Source organism: Salvelinus sp. IW2-2015, linkage group LG35 (genome assembly GCF_002910315.2).
Source record: "Salvelinus sp. IW2-2015 linkage group LG35, ASM291031v2, whole genome shotgun sequence".
NCBI lineage: Eukaryota > Metazoa > Chordata > Actinopteri > Salmoniformes > Salmonidae > Salvelinus > Salvelinus sp. IW2-2015.
Window position 1 is genome coordinate 3,624,740 of NC_036874.1, and position 22,537 is coordinate 3,647,276.

At 43.8% G+C, this 22,537-nt stretch overlaps 1 protein-coding gene across 1 annotated transcript in view; it reads left to right on the plus strand.

Moving 5' to 3' along the window:
* LOC111958772 (oxidation resistance protein 1-like) overlaps nt 1-22,537 on the plus strand; it is a 181,774-nt gene that overhangs the window by 110,131 nt on the left and 49,106 nt on the right. Inside the window, 1 exon segment of the mRNA XM_023980037.3 lies at nt 15,030-15,115. Coding sequence (XP_023835805.3) covers nt 15,030-15,115 — 86 coding nt within the window.

Consider the following 22,537-nt stretch of genomic DNA (forward strand, 5'->3'; position numbering starts at 1 on the left):
TGAATTTTTGTTGTGTGAGAAATGCACAGATGTTTGGTTTCTGGTGCTTGTGTGTGTGTCTGTGTGTACATGCTTGCGTGTGCATCTGTGTGTATGCTTTCAGCAGTGTTGGTTTGATGAACAGGTTATGTAACCAGACGGTGACGGGGGGAGCTGCTGTGGGCTTGTTGTTTGTTGTTTCATAGTTGAAATCCTTCTCTCCTTCTGGGGATTATACAGCCAGCCTACCTGGCTCTCATGAGAAACCATAGGTGAAGATGAAACACTCTGCTCCCAGGCCGTCGCACCACTCTCCTATGTGATGACAAAGCCTCTCTCACACACACACACACACAACACACACACACACACACACAACCCACACACACACACACACCACACACACACACACACACACACACACAGCCTGCTAGGCATAGGGCTTACAGAGGGCAACTGGTAACACTAGATCCTCTGTGCATGGATTCCTGTACAAACAAGTTGTGTTGTTTGGTAATGGAAGAGATTGCTTGGACCAGAGAGACAAGTAGTTACAAACAAACCTTAGCTGGTCCTCTTAACCAGAGATTCTTACAATCCGATTAACTTATATAATGTATAACAGTTGTTAATTATGCTGAGCTAGTAACCAAATGACAGAAAGTTAGAATAAACTCTAGGTCCCAGGATGCGAATCGATACGAAATGGCAGTAGATTACTCGTTTAATCAGATACCAACCTCCTTAATGTTGTTAATGTGAAAGGAGAGAATGCATTAAAACACCCAAACTTAATGTTGTTTTGAAACGAGCGAGACTTAATCTCTTCACTCAATAAGGCTCATTTTATTTAATGCCTCTGGATGTTATAAACGAGCTGAACTTACACAGTAGCTTAATTACACAGCCTTTAGAGTAGTCAGGTGGGAAAACTATAACAGGCTGAAATAAGCGAGGCTGTGTTACAGTTCAGTCAGTCTTCTGGGTGGTACATAGCTATGGTCCAGGTCGTTAGTGCACGTTCGCTCACTAACTAGAGGACGAATGCACACTAATGCCCTGGAGCAGAGCTAGATGGTATGGTGAGAGTGTATTTAATTCTTCCCCTATTAGGCTGCAACAGACAGGAGCTCAGGGAGGAAACCCAACCCCCCTCTGTATGGAAGTAATGGGATGATTTGATGACTGCTCTGGAGCAGCTTTACAGCTTTCGTAGCTATTATTACAGAGCAACAAAGCCCAGGTGGTGGTCTGTCCAAACCCATCACAACAACCCTGCCCCGGGCCAAGCGTCCCAAGGGCCCAGACAGGGATGGTGGTCAAGGTCACTGTGGGAGCAGAAAGCAAGTTGTAATTCCTACAACTAAGAGCTCATACTGCAGGCAGCCTAATTCATCATCCATGTTACCTTGGAACTTGGAACTTTAACCAGTGTTATTGAGCTGAGAGTTCATCAATCAGTCTGTCAAATAAATTTGTTCAACGTGTGTTTATAAAACAGGGCCAGACAGAGAGGAAGCCAAATGGACTCTATGGTACTGTTACAAATCAATGGTAACAGTTTTACTTTCATCTCGGCACCCTGACCCAAATCTCTTGTGAACACTGGCCTTCTGTTTTAGCCTTTCACGAACAGACTACACTTTACCAAAACCTGCATTTACAATGCTTTATAACTTGTGTAAAGTAAAGTACCAGAAACACTTCCTTATAATAGGAGGAAACCTTGAGAGGGGACAGACTCTGCCGGACTCTGTTATTATAGCTCTGGATGTACCATGTTGACCTTATTGCTTTGTCACAATTTAGAGTAAATCTGTCACCCATCCATGTGCCCCTAAAATAGTAAGTGATTTTATAAGCAAGGCTGCACTTTTCACTGTAAACCAGCAGATGGAGCACAACATAGTCTTACCTTGGAGAACACGGTCATTGTATCTATTAATTCGTTGTAGATTACTTTTATTTTCTAGTTCGGGATTTTAAAACTAATTTCTCTTTCTCTCTTTCATTTCTTACCATGTCTCTGCTGATGAATAATGCATTGGTCTGTTTTCCAGTTCACTACCTAATTTCTGCTCCCCAATTATTACACCTTGTCCTGGTCTGTTGGGTCTTCACTGTTCTCACACACATGACCCCATGCCAAATTGCCATATCTTCTTCCCTTGGTGTTGAAGAGACACGTCGCAGTAATACTATGAGTCCCTGGCCTTATGCTAGTATGGTGGGACATTATAGTAAGGTGGAGTGGCTGCTTGCTATGTGCTTTCCTCAATTGAAACAATGTTATTAAGATGAGAGTGAGATTTTATTCAGTTCCCATGATTGTCATGCATGTCATCTTTAAGTAAAGACTTGCAAGTTGCAGCAATTGAGGGGAAACAGACAGATAGGGGTGAAACAGAAGCCCCCCAGGGCGAGTACACACCATGACACGAAAAGTTCAGACCTCTTGGCTGTTGGACTCTACATTCAAGGATACAGTCACTCATTTATAAGACCTAAATAACCATCTGATAATGGACTTCGCACCTCAAGGCCAAGGCATAGGCTAAATATTAGAAATAAACAATATACAATGCCCTAAAACAATGTATAGCAATAAACATGGATTTAATTGCATAGGTCGGATATTGTTAGCTACATAATGCACGTTATGATCTGGTTTTTTTTACAACTCCATCGTTTTTTCTAGATTGTTTATCAATAATATGTATCCATTCCTGCAGTGAGTGCGGGCACTGCTTGACGCTAGACAGCACGTCATCAGGGAAGAACAAGTTGTTCGTTTGTTTTCAGTTCCTTTTCTGCGTCTGCTGAAGTGTGCTGGTTCACTGCATTCAACTTTTTTAAAGACTTTTTATCTAGATCTATCGCGATTGCGTAATGACAGTGATATCAGAAATGGCTTCTTTTTAAACGGTTGTTAGTGATAACTAAGGTGCATCAAGTTGTGATTTTCGTAGGAGTTCCACAGTATGGACTACATCTGTCTGTAGGGTCGCGCTGTCGATAGAATCTGGCCTGCCTCGACCTCGACTCGGGGAAATTCCGATGGCTCTTCCGCAGAACACTCTGGACTGTGCACGACAACATTACCAACATTAACACAGGTGTGAGTATAGACATTGGAGCCGAACTTGTTTCAATGTATAATGTGTAATGTTTCAGAGGTCAGACTACCGTAGATGAAGTCAGTCAGTGTTTGTTTATTTTTTTATATATTTTTAACAACCTACAGTACATTTTCAGTACAGTTGGCATACGGTGAAGAAGTTGCAACAGGAGTCACGCGGTTGGACGGCGAAGTTTACACATTTCCCTGGCAGGCTTCTTAAAGGCACAGTCTGTAACACAACCAAGTCAATTCAATGTACAAAAAGCATTGTTTCGAATGCTATGCTTACAAATAACTTTAATACAAAGCTGCATTACCTTATAACTTCACACTGAAAAAACGAAGGATTGTGTGCTTTGATTGAAGAGTTAAATTTTAACAGACAACATTATTGTGATACACATCTCCATTCAGGCATTTTAAAAGTGACACTATTCTTGCACTCTGTCATTGTTCACAAACAGAGCTGGTGTAACTCAATCTTCAAGCCTATGGTAATGCATACTACTACTACATGAATTGCCAGGTTTAACACACACCACACACTCACACAGTTTGGCAGTTCCCTCGTCAGTTTAACACGACACACACAACTCACACAGCTCTGAGCAGTTCCCTGTCAGTTGCCCAACGCTTTCTTGACCTCGAACACCAGTCATGTAAGGGTCCTAGCCTTCTCATTCATCACAGACGGGACAGAAGGCTACTGAGGGGCTCGTCTCAGGCCTGACTACTGCCGCTCTCCTCTTAGTAGGGCAATGGTCTGCAGCGCTCACACACACACACACCACTCACGCACACACACACACCAACACACACACACACACACACACACACACACACACACACACACCACAGTAACAGACACACACAACTCACTGTCTGCACTAGGGAGAACTAGAGAGACTGTTAATGAACTGGCCTCAGTGGCATTTGGTTTCCAGGAAGGCACAATGGGCAGCAGAGCATGCTTTCTTATTAATCTCTTCCTAATTAGACCAAACTATTATCCTGCTGACTGCTACAGAGCCCACTTTTTCTCAGCTACAGTACACACACGACACACACACACACACACAGCCACCCACACCCACACACACAACACAACACACACACACACACACACACACAGCACACACACAACACACACACACACACACACAGCCTTCTAGCATCTCAGCTGTACTACACCAGTGTATAATACTATTTGAAATAGCTTGCCTGGAGTGCCAGTGTGGCGAGGACTGGGGATGGTTCTAATGGTTCTATAGCAACAGGCAAACTCAGTCAAGCACAGCTAAAGTATTGGGTATGATTTCAAATAGTATTTGATCCCAGGTCTGGAATAGGCCTCACATAATTGGATGGCTTTTTCATAATGGCAGATTTTTTTTACAACCAATTGCTGTGGAACGTTTCATTTGATATACTGTGATGGTGATGGATGGTGTTGTCTTTGTGGGGAAGAGTTGGTTTAGGCCTATATCATATTGGTTTATGATTGAATCTTTCTAGGAGTATAGGTCTCATTATGGATTTATTGGGGTGGAGGAAAAATAACTTCACTAACAATAGAACTCACATTGAAACGCATTTAGGGCCAAAATATTTCCATATTTATTTTGAGCCTCGCTGGTTAGGCATGTACAGATAGCAAATCCATGAAGATTTGTAAATGCCACTGATTTAGCCCCAAAGTGTCCTCACAATAACCAACAAGCAGTGATTATTCAATGATCATGATGAAATAAACAAAAGAAAAAGCATTATGAAGCGTGACAGATTGCTTTATAAGGGTGATTGAATGGCGTCGTGAGCAATGATGCTTTGATGCAAACAGGCGAATGACCCTTGTGCAGCAGTGTGCAGCAGTCTTTAGGCTACAGTTACAGTGTTTGTATTGGCACTTATGATATCGACTAGCAAACAATTAACATGTTTAGTATGCCCAAATGGAAACTACATACATTCCTTTGAGATTCACCGCCAGTCCATTCAAAGCAACGTGCTGCGTATGATGTACTGTACATCAAATAGCATCAAAGGAGAAGTTGGCGTCATAGAAAAACGTAAACAGGGGAGCAAATTCATCCAGTAATATTTATATAGATATTATTATTGGACACTTCTGTCCATTGATCTCTCTGTTACCTACAGTTGAAGTCGGAACTTTACATACACGTAGGTTGGAGTCATTAAACTCGTTTTCAACCACTCACACATTTCTTGTTTACAAACTATAGTTTGGCAAGTCGGAGGACATCTACGTTTGTGCTGACACAAGTCGTTTGTTTCCAAACAATTGCTTACAGACAATTTAGTTTCCTATATAATTCAATATATCACAATATCCAGTGGTCGAAGTTTTACATACACTAAGTTGACGTGCCTTTAAACAGCTTGGAAAATTCAGAAAATGATATCATAGCTTTTAGAAAGCTTCTGATAGGCTAATTGACAATCATTTGAGTCAATTGGAGGTGTACCTGTGGATGTATTTCAAGGCCTACCTTCCCAAACTCAGTGCCTCCTTGCTTGACATCATGGGAAAATCAAAGAAATCAGCCAAGACCTCAGAAAAAATAAGTAGACCTCCACAAGTCTGGTTCATCCTTGCGAGCAATTTCAAACGCCTGAAGGTACCATGTTCATCTGTACAAACAATAGTACGCAATATAACACCAATGGGACCATGCAGCCGTCATACGCTCAGAAGGAGACGCGTTCTGTCTCCTAGAGATGAACGTACTTTGGTGCGAAAAGTGCAAATCAATCCCAGAACAACAGCAAAGGACGCGTTGTGAAGATGCTGTAGGAACAGGTACAAAGTAACTATATCCAGTAAAACGAGTCCTATATAACATAACCTGGAAAGGCCGCACAGCAAGGAAGAAGCCACTGCTCCAAAAACCGCCATTAAAAAAGGACAGGACTACGGATTTGCAACTGCACATGTGGACAAAGATCATACTTTTTGGAGAAATGTCCTCTGGTTCTGATGAACAAAAATAGAACTGTTTGGCCAATGACCCATCGTATGTTAGGAGGAAAAGAGGGGAAGGCTTGCAAGCCAAGAACACCATCCCAAACGTGAAGGCACGGGGTGGCAGCATCATGTTGTGGGGGTGCTTTGCTGCAGGAGGGACTGGTGCACTTCATAAAATAGATGGCATCGTGAGAAAGGAAAATGATGTGGATATATTGAAGCAACATCTCAAGACATCAGTCAGGAAGTTAAAGCTTGGTCGCAAATGGGTCTTCCAAATGGACAATGACCCCAAGCATACTTCCAAAGTTGTGGCAAAATGGCTTAAGGACAACAAAGTCAAGGTATTGGAGTGGCCATCCACAAAGCCCTGACCTCAATCCTATAGAACATTTGTGGGCAGAACTGAAAAAGCATGTGCAAGCAAGGGGGCCTACAAACCTGACTCAGTTACACCAGCTCTGTCAGGAGGAATGGGCCAAAATTCGCCCAACTTATTGTGGGAAGCTTGTGGAAGGCAACCTGAAATGTTTCACCCAAGTTAAACAATTTAAAGGCAATGCTACCAAATACTAATTGAGTTGTGCACACTTCTGACCCACTGGGAATGTGATGAAAGAAATAAAACCTGAAATAAATAATTCTCTCTACTATTATTCTGACATCTCACATTCTTAAAATAAAGTGGTGATCGTAACTGACGTAAGACAGGGAATCTTTACTAGAATTAAATCTCAGGAATTGTGAAAAACTGAGTTTAAATGTATTTGGCTAAGGTGTATGTAAACTTCCAACTTCAACTGTAGATACTAACAGTAGACACCTTCACAACAATAAAAAGCAACATTTGCAGCAATGCATCTATCTGACCCGACATGTTAAAGGGGGATCGCACTGATTTCTGCTGAGGTTGCAGTTGCAGTGGCAGCGTAGTTTGTTTTTTGTCTTTTTTAGAGTTAATGCTAAACTGACAGGCCTGCAACCGAAGCCTGGTTAGGAGGTCAATGTCTGACCGACCCTCCTCTCAATATCTGCTGTCACTGTTTGACTAAGCAACACTCATATCAAGCGTCTTCTCAATGTCTTCTGAACCATAATTGAAAGATGTGTTCACTGTTTACCCAGACTACCTGTGAACCTGAGCAACAACCCAATCCATTGCAATATGTTGTGCCAAAGCGTGCTTTAGTGAGGTGAGAGTATACGATAAAGATTTAGCATTAAAGCCGTGAGAGATTTGAGATGGAATAGTCTGGGTGGTGTTTGCTGCCCGGGAAATGTTCATCAAGTTGTCAACTCTCATTCCTGTGTGATATTTAGTCACACAGATACTTTTAAAGACTCATTTCCCCCTGTGATCTCTGTGGACCGCTGTGATTGGACAGGGAGCTTAGCTGACTGTGGTTGGAGGGTTGATGATGTCGTACAGTTGGTAGATTTCAGCTAGGATGGTGGTGAGTCCAGTGGAGATAGCAGACTAGAGAGAGGTGGTAGATTTGTGATACTTACTTTCTTCTGACCAAGGCTGGCTGGCTGGTGAGTGACACTGAGGATCAGTAGAGAGAGATACTGCAGAGTTTGTGGTTCTCCTTTTAGCTGAGCTCATCACTTCTCAACTCAGGGTATTGATTCAGGCTGTAACCTGAGAGGTTGCTTGTTGTTGGAGATGCAGCAGTCAGAGATGCAGAGAGCCATAGGATCAACAGGTGAGCTCCTTCTCCTACAGCATTGATCCACAGGCAGAAAGGGTTATGTTCCGGTGTCCACATGCGTTCTACAGTAGCCTACTTATGTAGAGTGCATGTCAAATATATTGCTTAATTCTGAGCAGTATGCTAGTGTGGTTATTGGTGGGAATATAGCTTTGGTCTGGGGAGTCAAGAGAAGGTTATTATTATTTGACCATGCTGGTCATTTATGAACATTTGAACATCTTGGCCATGTTCTGTTATAATCTCCACCTGGCACAGCCAGAAGAGGACTGGCCACCCCTCATAGCATGGTTCCTCTCTAGGTTTCTTCCTAGGTTTTGGCCTTTCTAGGGAGTTTTTCCTAGCCACCGTGCTTCTACACCTGCATTGCTTGCTGTTTGGGGTTTTAGGCTGGGTTTCTGTACAGCACTTTGAGATATCAGCTAATCTAAGGGCTATATAAATAAACTTGATTTGATTTGATTTAGGTTACTGGGGTCCTCTGGTCCTTGACCAACCAGCAGACCAGGGGCCTTTTCAGTGACTATACATACAGTATTACTGTGGAATGTTCATAAGCACAAGCCCCAGGTATCAAGAACATTGTTATTATACAGTTATTAAGGTTTTTGTGTATATTCCTTCCTCACATTTCTATGTATCTAAAGATTTAATAAAAATGATACATGTGATTTCTAACTGTATGTTAGAAATAGTCTTTTAATTGTTTCATTTTAAAAAAATGCTAAATATATATAATCCAGCTACTGTATTCAGTAGACAGAAAAATATGCCTTTTTTTAAACCAATAAATAAATAAATAAATAGTAACTTGATTTACCAACTGAACATTTCACACAAGGCAATAACCCAGGAGCCGATGGAGAGATCATGGTGTGATTAGTCGCCCTGGAGTGCGTGCTAATGAGACAGTCTGGATGGGGTGACACTCACTGAGCCTGTGACAGCATCAGTGTTTGATTTATTGACCTGGAGCCAGTGTTAATGACGGGGCAGAGGCAGGATGAAGGGAGGGACTGCTCTGCTCCCCTCTCCTCCCTGTCCTGACACAGCAGACACAACACAAAGTGCTGCTCCAGCAACGTTTGGTTGTACTGGGTGGTGGCGGTGATGGTGCTGTATGCAGGGGAAAACTGACTGCATAATGCTGAGAGAGAGGGAGAGGGAGAAAGAGAGAGAGAGAAATAGGGAGAAAGAAAGAGAGGGCGAGAGGGTGTTAGCAAAGGGATGTGGGCTGTCGTGGTGTGCTTCCTGTGTGTAGTTTGACAGCTCACTAAGCCAATGCATATTCATTACAATGGCTGCCGTGCTGTTATCGCCCCGTTAGAGTCAGGGAAGTCAAGGCCGTGTCTCACCTTATATACAGTTGAAGTCAGAAGTTTACATACACCTTAGCCAAATACATTTTACTCAGTTTTTCACAATTCTTGACATTTAATCCCAGTAAAAATTCCCTGTCTTAGGTCAATTAGGATCACCACTTTACTTTAAGAATGTGAAATGTCAGAAAAATAGTAGAGAGAATGATTTATTTCAGCTTTTATTTATTTATTCACATTCCCAGTGGGTCAGAAGTTTACATACACTCAATTAACTTGGGTCAAACATTTCGGGTAGCCTTCCACAAGCTTCCCACAATAAGTTGGTTGATTTTGGCCCATTCTCCTGACTGAGTGGGTGTCTGAGTTAGGTTAATAGGCTTCCTTGCTCGCACACGTTTTTTCAGTTCTGCCACACATTTTCGATGGGATTGAGTCAGGGCTTTGTGATGGCCACTCTTTGGAGTATGCTTGGGGTCATTGTCCATTTGGAAGACCATTTGCGACCAAGCTTAACTTCCTGACTGATGTCCCTGAGTGTTGTTTCAATATATCCATCATTTTCCTTTCTCATGATGCCATATTTTATGAAGTGCACCAAATGATGATTGATGAATGATGAAGCTTCTAAAGACTATGATATCATTTTCTGGAATTTTCCAAAGCTGTTTAAGGCACAGTCAATTAATGTATGTAAACTTCTGACCACTGGTTGTGATACAGTGAATTATAAGTGAAATATCTGTCTGTAAAATTGTTGGACAATTACTTGTGTCATGCACAAGTAGATGTCCTAACCGACTGTGCCAAAAACTATAGTTTGTAAACAAGACATTTGTTGGAGTGGGTTGAAAAACGAGTTTGTAATTACTCCAACCTACAGTGTATGTAACGTTCGACTTCAACTGTATACTGTTATGGAATAAGTTAAACGTTTGCCTTCCTTGTGTGTTTTTATGGCCTGTCATACAGAACCTGTCTGAGGAGGGAGGTTTGTTTGTAAAGGACTATGTAAGCAACATGTTGTGATGGTGTAATTAGAGTGTTACTACACGGTATAGAGCTTAGGAACTTATGTAAAGTCATTAACCAGTCGGGTGCCCTCAACACCTGTCCTGAGGCAGCTACATGACTTACCTAAGCTAATAACATGAATGGCAGTAATACATGTAAGTAGGACCCTCCCCTTCTTCCCCCCTCGCTCTCCTCTCTCACCCTACCTCTCTTCTTCACCCCTCCTCCTCCACTCTCCACCATCTCTGTCTATGAAACTCACCTTCCACCCTCACCCATAATTCCTCCTCACACTACTGACTGCCCCCCTCAACCTCTCCTCTCCACCCCTCACCTCTCCTCTCATCCTCCTTCCTCTCCACCCTCACCTCTCCTCTCCACCCTCATTTCCTCACCCTACTCTTCTCTCACCCCACTCACTCTCAACCCCTCCCTCCTTTCAACCCCTACCTCTCCACTGCCTCCGCCCCTCTCCACCCTTCAACCCCCTCTCCACCCCCACTCTCACCCTCTCACCCCTCCTCTCAACCCTCATCTCTCCCCTACCTCCTCCTCTCCTTCTCCTCACCCCACCTCTCAACCCTCACCTTCCTTCCACCACCTCACTTCAACCCTCTCCATCCTCCATTGTTTTGTAAATATACAGCCTTCCTATCAGTAAGTCACAAGACCGGACTCACACACTGCTCAGCACCAGTGTTGTGTTTTTATTTCAAATGCCAAAGATAATGTTGTTGAACTAGATTGTAATATTCCATGAAGAAAAATTATGGGACTTGCTTTAACTCTTTAACAGTATTTTTGTAGTAGTGGGAGAACTTTAAATTGTTTTACTTAAGCGAAGCAGTTAAACATAGTCAAAGTAACATTTTGTAAAATAATTGGTCTGATTACTTTGATAGACGACACTAACAACAGTAGTAGGCCTGATTACCAACAATTATGAGACAGCCACGAGGGAGGTAAGGACCCTGGCGGAGTGGTGCCAGGAAAATAACCTCTCCCTCAAAGTCAACAAAACCAAGCAGCTGATCGTGGACTTCAGGAGACAGCAGAGGGAGCACGCCCCCATCCACATAGACCGGATCACATTTGGAGAAGGTGAAAAGCTTTAAGTTCCATGGCGTACACATCACTGAGAATCTGAAATGGACCATCCACACAGACAGTGTGGTGAAGAAGAAATTTGGCTTGGCCCCTAAAACCCTCACAAACTTTTACAGATGCACAATTGAGAGCATCCTGTTGGGCTGTATCACTGCCTGGTACGGCAACTGCACCGCCCGCAACTGCAGGGCTCTCCAGAGTGTGATGCGGTCTGCCCAACTCATCACCGGGGACACACTGCCTGCCCTCCAGGACACCTACAGTGCCCGATGTCACAGGAAGGCCAAAAAGATCATCAAGGACATCAACCACCTGAGCCACGGCCTGTTCACCCCACTATCATCCAGAAGGTGCATCAAAACTGGGACCGAGAGACCGAAAACCAGCTTCTATCTCAAGGCCATCTGACTGTTAAATAGCCATCAATAGCCGGCTTCCACCTGGTTACGCAACCCTGCACCTCAGAGGCTGCTGCCCTATAAACATAGACATGGAACCACTGGTCACTTTAATAATGGAACACTAGTCACTTTAATCATGTTTACATACTGTTTTACTGATTTCATATCTATATACTGTATTCTACTGTATTTTAGTCAATGTCACTCATTGCTCGTCCTAATATTTACATATTTCTTAATTCCATTATTTTACTTATAGATATGTGTGTATTGTTGTGAATTGTTAGATACTACTGCACTGTTGGAACTAGGAACACAAGCATTTCTCTACACCTGCAATAACATCTGCTAAATATGTGTATGTGACCAATAAAATTTGATTTGATTTGTGGGGCAGTTAGATCACACATTTCATCATAAATAACTCCACTCACACTACTATACTTGTACACACTCTCCTACTAGAATACCTCAGTATACGAACTCTCCTACTAGAATACCTCAGTATACGAACTCTCCTACTAGAATACCTCAGTATACGAACTCTNGAAAAGATTATCAAGGACATCAACCACCCAAGCAACTGCCTGTTCACCCCGCTATCATCAAGAAGGAGAGGTCAGTACAGGCGCATCAAAGCTGGGACCGAGAGACTGAAAAKCAGCTTCTATCTCAAGGCCATCAGTCTGTTAAATAGCCATCACTAGCCGGCTACCACCTGGTTCCTCAACCCTGCACCGTAGAGGCTGCTGCCCCATGTACATAGACATGGAACCACTGGTCACTTTAATAATGGAACTAGTCACTTTGTGAATTGTTAGATACTACCACACTGTTGGAGCTAGGAACACAAGCATTTCACTACACCTGCAATAACATCTGCTAAATATGTGTATGTGACCAATAAAATGTGATTTGATTTGTGGGGCAGTTAGATCACACATTTCATCATAAATAACTCCACTCACACTACTATACTTGTATACACTCTCCTACTACAATACCTCAGTATATGAACTCTCCTACTACAATACCTCAGTATATGAACTCTCCTACTACAATACCAGTTTTAAAGTTTGGACGGCTGAAACGGTGTAAAACAAGATTAATAATAAGCCAGAAGTATGACAAAGATTTAAAGTGGGATATTTGCTGTCGCAAGTCCCATTAATGAAATGAAGAGCAACAGTATATCAGCTGTGGTGATAAGACTGTTGCTTTAGTTCGGTTTCTTTTGGATAGAGAAAGATGCAAATTAAATGAGATAACATGACCTTGACCCACATCTGTGAAATCTGGCGTTACACAACCCACTGTTTTTGCAGAGATAATCAATTTATGAGACTTGCTGTGGCCCCAGGCACAGTTGCTCCCATTATTTGTGACTTTCATCTCGCTTAGTTGCCATCTTGCACCATACTCTAAAATACAACGCTTGTATTCCCAGTATGCACTACACTATTAAAACAAATACACATTCAATGCTGTTGTTTAGTGTGCAACAATGTGTCACACAAACAGAACATTTGATTAACTGAGTAACTTCATTTGTGATGGCAGTGTTTAATCAATTGTCTCCTATAGATCTAATTTTGATGAATTCATTGTAAATGTCAATTTTTGTTACTGGATAACATTGTGTACAGGATGTTCTTCTTGCCCTAGCAGAAAAGAGCAGAGTTTATCTGGCAGGCTGTTTATTAGAAGTGAACAGGTTCTCTGTAAAGGGGTAAGAGGGGTTATCATGTGTTCCTGTGGTGTAGAACCACTGAGATCTGATGATCTTTGTTGTTTAACGTTGTGGTTCTGCTCTGCTCCCGGTGTGAAGAAATAGCCATGTTTCTGATGGCACATCATCACACTCCATGTTGAGGTTCAAATTTAGACCGTTCTCTCCCTCACTATGCAACACCCTGCTGCTGTGAATGTAGCTCTGAGTCTCTCCCTACCTCTCTCTCTGTCTCTCTCACTAATGTATCTCTTCCTGCTCTCTCTCTATCGTATCTCTTTCTGCTCTCGCTGCAGCTCTCTCTCTGCAGCTCTCTCTCTGTAGCTCTCTCTCTCTGTAGCTCTCTCTCTGTAGCTCTCTCTCTGCAGCTCTCTCTCTGTAGCTCTCTCTCTGTAGCTCTCTCTTCTTCCTCCCCCCTCCCTCTCTCTCTCTCTCCCTGCTCTCTTTCTTTCTCATATTGGTTTTAGAATCAGGTGGTATTTATTCTAGGTCTTGGCTTAGCTCTCATACCGCCACGTCAGTGTTTCGGTATCACATTAGTGTTATGTCTATGACCTAAAACAATATGGAACATAGTTTCATGTCAGATACACTTCTGTTATACAACTGTAGTAGTGGGGTGTCAAATAAACCAAACCAGACAGCAGAGACACCACACCGAATGCTTCAATGCACGTCTGATCGCCGAAGCTATCTCAGGCTTTATGGTACATTTGACAGACAGCAAACATTAAACCTACTACATTGCCTATCATGGTGAATACTGAGTGGAGTCATGGCTACAGCTCCACCGGAAGCAGCTCCTCTTCCTCTCTCCCTCTTCAGTGCAGTGAGTCCTGAGCCCCAGAAATAGAATGGCTGCATGGCGAATGACTCATGTGTTTCAGCCCGAACTGCTCGGTGACAAAAACAGAAGAAGTTAAGGACGTGTTAGGCTTCTGATCTGATCTGCTGCATAGCCTGCATACTGAACATAACGGGGGGAACCTAGCCGACTGAGAGAGAGGATGTGCTCTGTACTGTACCGTAAGCCTTCTACCCCCAGCCCTCGGCCCCTGCTCTCTTCCAGCCCCATCCCTGTGATCTCAGATCCAGCCCTATACCCCAAGCCCCAGTCCTATACCCCATAGAATACCCGAGTCACGACCCTCTCCTGTCTCCCCCAGCCCCAGCTCCATCCCTCGTCCAAGTTCACAGATCCTGCCTCCTGCCTTCAGCCCCCTCTCTCTCCTATCTCCCTCCCAGTCCTCCCAGCTCCATCCCCTCCTCCTCTCCTCAGTTCCTCATGGAGGTCAAGGTGCTGTGTGTCTGCTGTGAGAGAAGAGGCAGCAGCAGAAGGCAAGGTGAACTGGAATCAACGCATGTCATTGTGCTGCGTGGTGTAGGGCTACAGAGAGAGAGCGAGAGAGAGGGGGGAGGAACGAGAGAGAGTAGGAGAGTGAGAGAGGAGGAGAGACAGCTAGAGCAGCGAGAGCTTGCGAGGAGAGGGAGAGAGAAAGAGGTTCCACTCCGCTCACATCGTAGGCTGACTGGCTCGCACACTCACTGTTGACGAATGAGCTGTCTACCCGTGTGGCTGGGAAACAGCGGCTTGTGACAAGGCAAGCTGGGGAGAGAGAGGAACATGAACGTAATGCGTACCTTGCCTCGCTTGCTTTCAGATACCGGCCAGAAGAAGACTCAAGAGAAGAAGGATGGCAGCAGACGCATGTCATTCCAGAGACCCAAAGGAACCATTGAGTATGCTGTAAGTAAACAGGGTTTTAGACTGTGTCCTCTCTGTCTGGGTGTTTTAATGCTTTTTACTGCTGCTGCTGCTGCTGCTGTGCTGCTCTGTGTGTCTACTGGCTGTTGCCCTAGTCTGAGTAATAGCTGCTGTTGTGGTGGTGTGTTATTATGTTGTGTTATGAAAAGGAACCTGGCCTCTGGCTCACAATCGTTAGGAGTGTGTGTGTTGTGTGTGTGTGTGTGGTGTGTGTGTGTGTGTGTGTGTGTGTGTGCGCGTGCGTGCGTGCGTGCGTGCGGTGTGTGTTTGGCTGCGCGTGGGTGTGTGTGTGGAGGAGGAGAGAACGAGCGGTTTAGTATTTAGTATTTTACAGTTGCACATGTGCATCGTTCAATGTCTTTACATAAAGGGGGACTGTGTATGACCAGCCAGAGCTATTGCCTCTCTACCGCGTGTGATGAAAATCTGTTTCGTAATAGATTAAACATGTGTATCAATCCTGCTCCATTCTGCATTTGGTGTAAAGGAGAGAGAGAGGATTGTAGCTGTGTACGTATGTACGTTTTGGCCAGGGAAACCGAGAGAGAGCGAGATACTCAGTCAGAATGGTGTCGTTGTTTATGAATTCAGTTCATTCTGTGTGGTGCTTAGCAGCGAGCATTCCACCACTGTTTTTACGAATGACCTTCCACTGGTGTTGTCATTGCTATTCATGTTGCCATCTCTGTTGTGTGTGAGAGTGAGACAGAGAGACAGACAGACCCGTATCCGGAGGATCTGAAAATGGAGTCTGTCTCTGCTGCTGCTCTGGCTGGTAGTGTTCTTGAAATGACCCTCAAATCCAGCTTCAGCAGAAGGTTTCTCTTCTTCTCTTCCTCTCCCTGGTAACAACTGCATGGGGAGCGGAATGCTGTGGAGCTCGATCAGCCTGGCCCAAGGAAGAGAGGAAGGAGAGAGGAGAGAGGAGAGGAGAGGAGAGGAGGGAGGTGAGAGGAGGGAGGGAGGGAGGGAGGGAGGGAGGGAGGAGGAGGGAGGAAAACTGGTGGACATCTATCATTTAGCCAGCACATTGATTTCCACCTTGTTTGATGACATGGTTCAGCCATCCAGAGACATTTTTCTCCCCAATATATTTCCTCTCTCTTAGTAATTGCTCTGCTGCTTTGATTCAGCAGTGATTGTGTGCGTGATCCCAATGCTTTCTGTTATCTCTGGTGTTGCTGTTGCAACTTGGCACGTTTTATACAGGTGTCATTCAGAACAGCCCTGCCCCCACCTCTCATCCGCTCTCACCCACCTCCCCTCAGAACAAACCTGGATGTCTCTCTGTGCCACAGGTGTATTGACAAGCCAGTTGTTTTATGCTGGCGGGCTGAAAAGTGTACAATGGCAGGAGGGACAGGACAGGATATTTGTAAAAGCAAAGACAGTTTGTCATGGACTGGTGTTAGAAAGAGGTGGGGGGGGGGTTTACAGTTGGATAACATTGGATTCAGGGAAAATATGCTCGTTAATCTCACTCACACAGCCAGCACGCACCCCCCCTTGTCTCTCGCTCTCTCCTTTCTCTCTCTCTCTGTTTCTCCCTCTATCCTCGTTCTCTCTCTCTCCTATACTCTCTTTCTCTCTGGAGGGATCCAGATAATATTGTGATGATGGAGGGAACCATGCCAGCGGTTGTGTGAAGTTCCAGTCATGACATGCCGCAACGCCGCCCTTAGAGAGTGTTAAGGTTGTGTGGCATGACTGCCTCCACCCTCACACACACCACACACACACACACACACACACACACACACACACACACACACACACACACACACACACACAGCACCCGTCCTACGAGATAGCCCTAGATGCATGGAAACTTTCCCAGTGATTGAGAAGCGGCTTTATCTTAAACTGATCTTCCACGCTGTGCTGTGCTGCACTGGGCCTGGGGAAGGACGGCTACTGTTTCCATCCGTTCTCACCAGATAGATACGTTTATAATCCGCTGCCTGGTGCCTACAGCAAAGAAAAGGGAGGCTTTGTCCCTTTATCAAATATTGTGATCGCTCTTTTTTTAGACATAAAAATAAACCTCAATATTTGCCTTCTCATTCTGATGGGCACACCTATTGGCTGACCTTCAGCCAATTAAAAATTGTGTTTGTTTGAACTCCAGGAAGTAGAGGGGAATGGAATGGAATGGACTACATTGTCGTTCCATGTAATTTCAGCAAGCCATGACACCCACCATCCCAGATTGTTCTGAAAACGTTTCTGTATTAAGAAACAGATAAGATTAGCATTCCTGCAACGTTATTTTGTTGAAATATAATTTGATTTATGAGAAATTTAAGCTAATTGAATTGCACCTAAATTGGCCATTTAAAATTATAGGATTCATATAATATTCAATATCCGATTTGGACCCCAAAATCTAACAATGAGTAAGACAGGGATCAAATTATATTTCAACAAATATAATCGTTGCAGGAATGCTAGTTTCTAAGAACAGAAAGAATTTCAGAACATTCTGAGATGATAGGTGTCAAAATCCTCTTTCTTGTGCTTTTTGAGGTGGAATGACCCTACAGCAACGGTGGGAGACATTTTAATGTGTCTTTATACTGCAGTTAATGACTCTACACATGTTCTAGTTGTGTGGTACTTCACCACAGTGTGAGTGCAAGAATGTGTGCAAGAATGTGTGTGCAAGAATAGTAAACAAACAAAAATGTGACCAAATCAAAAATCAAATCCAATCAAATTTTATTTGCCACGTGTGCTGAATACAACAGGTGTAGATCTTACAGTGAAATACTTACTTACAAGCCCTTAACCAACAATGCAGTTTAAAAAATAAATAATAATAACAACAAGACATAAAAGTAACAAATAATTAAAGACCAACTGGGGACATTTTGTTAGTCCCCACAAGGTCAGATGCTTTTTATAGGGAGTTAAGGTTAGAATTACGTCAAGGGTTAGGGTCAGGATTAAGAGGGTTTCTGTTTATGCTGGTATCAAACCTTGGGTTGCACGGGCCTATTGCAACTTTCTGCCCTGTTTCTATATTGTACATCAGGCCGGTCTGGAGAGGGTGAGTTTTAGGAGCTAGGGTTAGGTTTTTTGGGTTAAGGTTAGGGTTCATTTTAATTTAATTTGATCTTTATTTAACTAGGCAAGTCAGTTAAGAACAAATTCTTATTTATAATGACGGGCCTACCCCGGCCACACCCTCCAACCCGAGCGACACTGGGCCAATTGTGCACTGCCCTATGGGACTCCCAATCACGGCCGGTTGTGATACAGCCCGGGATCGAACCAGGCTCTCGAACCGCTGCGTCACTCGGGAACCCCAAATTAAGGTTACGGTTAGGGTTAGGGTAAGAGTACGGGTTAGGTTTAGGGTTAGGGGTTAGGGGTTAGGGAAAGTCGGATTTTGACTGGGACTGAATTGTGTGTCCCCAGAAGGTTAGCTGTACAAGACTGTGTGTGTGTGCGTGTGCGCGTGTGTGTTGAATTGAATTGAATTGAATTGATTACTAGAAATGGATGAGTCAGTCAGTGGGGGACTGGATCCTCACAATCACTCTTATTGATAGCATTATTCACACTGGTGTGGTGGTGGTGGGGGACCAGAATGGGCCCACTGTTCAGGCTTTTCACATCTGTATGTATGTGAGAGAGGGAGAGGAGAGCTGTCATCAGCACTGTCACCATCCACTCTGTCACAATAACAACTCTGATGAGCAGCAGTCAAACGTCAACGCATGTACAGCAGCTCCACTATCCTCTCACCTACTATAGCACCATGGAGATGTAGTAGTCATGGCAATGTCATGTTCTGTTAGCTTCTTCTAGGCCAATGTATGTGGCCCATATGGTTCCTATAAGGGATGTAATGATTCACCATATGCATCGGCCCCTGGTTCAAATGTTTAAGTAGCAATGGTTATCCAACTGTTTTTAAGTTTTTTTAAAACAATTCTAATAGATGCAACAGTTGGGCAATGGATGAAGATACGCCCAACTTTTTAAATTGTTATAATCCATCAGATATTGACTGAGTTATAGCACATAAAACACTTTACTGGCACGGACAAATATAATGATTTTGGTGGGAATTCAGGTAATTGATTGTTTAAAAAAATATATATATAAAGAAAATGATAGGTGCCTAATTTGCAGAAATACACTGTGTATTTGCATATATCTTTAAGTTAACATAAAGGGGAGGGGGCTGTAACCACCAAACACTAGCTCTGTCTACCTTACCTGCACTCACCTGAGCTGTCTAGACTGCCTCATGAATTACTGTTGTTGTCACGTTCTCTTGCATAATTCAACAAGTGTGTCAATAGCAGCATACCCTCAGATTAAAAATCAAAACACTTGGCTTGAATTGGAGTCACGGTCTTCTCTGCTGTTCTGTGTCCTCTGCCTCTGACTGGGAGAATGTCTGTCCTAGCTGTCAGTTGTAATGGCTGTAAAATTAGGCATCTGAATGATGAACAATGGCACAGCAGTGGCACACACAATGCATGCCATTAGGGTGGTAAAGACAAAGTCGCTATGGCAACTGTCATCACATATGCACATATCCAGGCTTCATCAGACAGGCTGCATTGTAAGCCTCTGGAGCGATAGTCCTTCTGATATTACATTCTGGATGATTAAACCATTTGCAGAACGTATAATCCTATATTCATTCCTGTTTGATTGCGCACACTGACTAATTTTCTTGTTTTGTGACTCACATTTCACCTTGTTTTGGATTCGATCAGTTTTGCCATCAGTTTATTTGGAATTGCATTGGCTTGATTAATCCCTGGATTAGAAAATGTTGTCTCTATATATATCTTCTTATGCATTTACTGTATCTGGGCCAGGTTGTAGCTGACCTAGCAAGCATCAACGTGATGGTAGGCTACACGCTGCTGTTCCACGGGTCTGTCTGGATCCAGTCTGATGTTCCACCACAGGGTAGAGTTTTGGTCATGTGTGTCTTTCTATGGCACCATTAGTCAGCTCTGTCTGTCTGTCCTTCTTGAGTCAGTTTGTCCTCTCAGTCAGACAAGGTGACCATTACCAGTCACCAGGATGTCTGTAACATACTGTGTGTGTGTGTGTGTGTGTGTGTGTGTGTGTGTGTGTGTGTGTGTGTGTGTGTGTGTGTGTGTGTGTGTGTGTGTGTGTGTGTGTGTGTGTGTGTGTGTGTGTGTGTGTGTGTGTGTGTGTGTGTGTGTGTGTGTGTGTGTGTGTGTGTGTGTGTGTGTGTGTGTGTGTGTCCTCCTAATATTAGATTGTCTAACAGTTAGACAATACACATTTAATAATTAGAATAGTTAATTAATGATTCCCATCAACAGGCAGTAAATTACCATCCAATAGGGAAACAGTGCTGAAACAGGTTGTATTGGTGCTGAAATGCTGGAGCTAAAGCTACAAAGAAATAGTCCATGGATGAGATGTTAGCAAATGGTACACAGGAAGAATGAATGCAGTGTGCTACTACAGCTGAACTAGTCTGGATGAATGACTGTACTGCCAGCATTAGTGTTGGAGCTACAGACTGGAACAGTATGTGGTGGATATTGACTGTCTGCCTATGTTCCCAACAAGCTAAAATAGGAGTTGGCGTTCTGTCCGAAGAGACAGACTTTTATTCAATCTCCTGCGAAAAAATATAAGTAACACCTAATTTAACACTGCCGCTCTAAGTATTCTTAAGTACTGCATACCAAGTTGTAAATATTGTAGAGCTTTATTGTTGAGCTTGTACTTTTAAGATGTTGTTATTGCCCATGTTATAGGCTGTAAATGTGGTGGTTATCATTGCGGTGTCTCCTAGTCCAACTGTTTGGTTTCTGATATCAACAGCAGTGCCTTTCTCTGCCTTCCTTTTCAAGACACTTTATTCATCAACATGATATGTTGTAAAAGCCGATCTGTTACAAATCGGATAAGACTACAAATCAATCACAGTAGTCCTTGATTTGGCAGTTCTAAAAGATTTGTCATCGACAGTGAGAGTCTGCTATAGTGATTGGTATTTTAACCTATTCCCTATATAAACTCAGCAAAAAAAATAAACGTCCCTTTTTCAGGACCCTATCTTTCAAAGATAATTCGAAAAATCCAAACAACTTCACAGATTGTAAAGGGTTTAAACACTGTTTCCCATGCTTGTTCAATGACCCATAAACAATTAATGAACATGCATCTGTGGAACGGTCGTTAAGACATTAACAGCTTACAGACGGTATGCAATTAAGGTCACAGTTATGAACACTTAGGACACTAAAGAGGCCTTTCTACTGACTTTGAAAAACACCAAAAGAAAGATGCCCAGGGTCCCTTATCATCTGCGTGAACGTGCCTTAGGCATTCTGCAAGGAGGCATGAGGACTGCAGATGTGGCCAGGGCAATAAATTGCAATGTCCGTACTGTGAGACACCTAAGACAGCGCCACAAGGGGACAGGTCGGACAGCTGATCGTCCTTGCAGTGGCAGACCATGTGTAACAACACCTGCACAGGATCGGTACATCCGAATATCACACCTGCGGGACAGGTACAGGATGGCAACAACAACTGCCCGAGTTACTCCAGGAACGCACAATCCCTCCATCAGTGCTCAGACTGTCCGCAATAGGCTGAGAAAGACTGGACTGAGGGCTTGTAGGCCTGTTGTATGGCAGGTCCTCACCAGACATCACCGGCAACAACGTCACCTATGGGCATAAACCCACCGTCGCTGGACCAGACAGGACTGGCAAAAAGTGCTCTTCACTGACGAGTCGCAGATCTGTCTCACCAGGGGTAATGGTCAGATTCGCGTTTATTGTCAAAGGAATGAGCGTTACACAGAGGCCTGTACTCTGGAGCAGGATCGATTTGGAGGTGGAGGGTCCATCATGGTCTGGGGCGGTGTGTCACAGCATCATCGGACTGAGCTTGTTGTCATTTCAGGCAATCTCAACGCTGTGCGTTACAAGGAAGACATCCCTCCTCCCTCATGTGTACCCTTCCTGCAGGCTCATCCTGACATGACCCTCCAGCATGACAATGCCACCAGCCATAATGCTCGTTCTGCAAGACAGGAATATCAGTGTTCTGCCATGGCCAGCGAAGAGCCCGGATCTCAATCCCATTGAGCACGTCTAAGACCTCTTGGATCGGAGGGTGAGGGCTAGGCCATTCCCCCCAGAAATGTCCGGGAACTTGCAGGTGTCTTGGTGGAAGAGTGGGGTAACATCTCACTCAAGAACTGGCAAATCTGGTGCAGTCCATGAGGAGGAGATGCACTGCAGTACTTAATGCAGCTGTTGGCCACACCAGATACTGACTGTTACTTTTGATTTTGACCCCCCCCCCATCCCTTTGTTCAGGGACACATTATTCCATTTCTGTTAGTCACATGTCTGTGGAACTTGTTCAGGTTATGTCTCA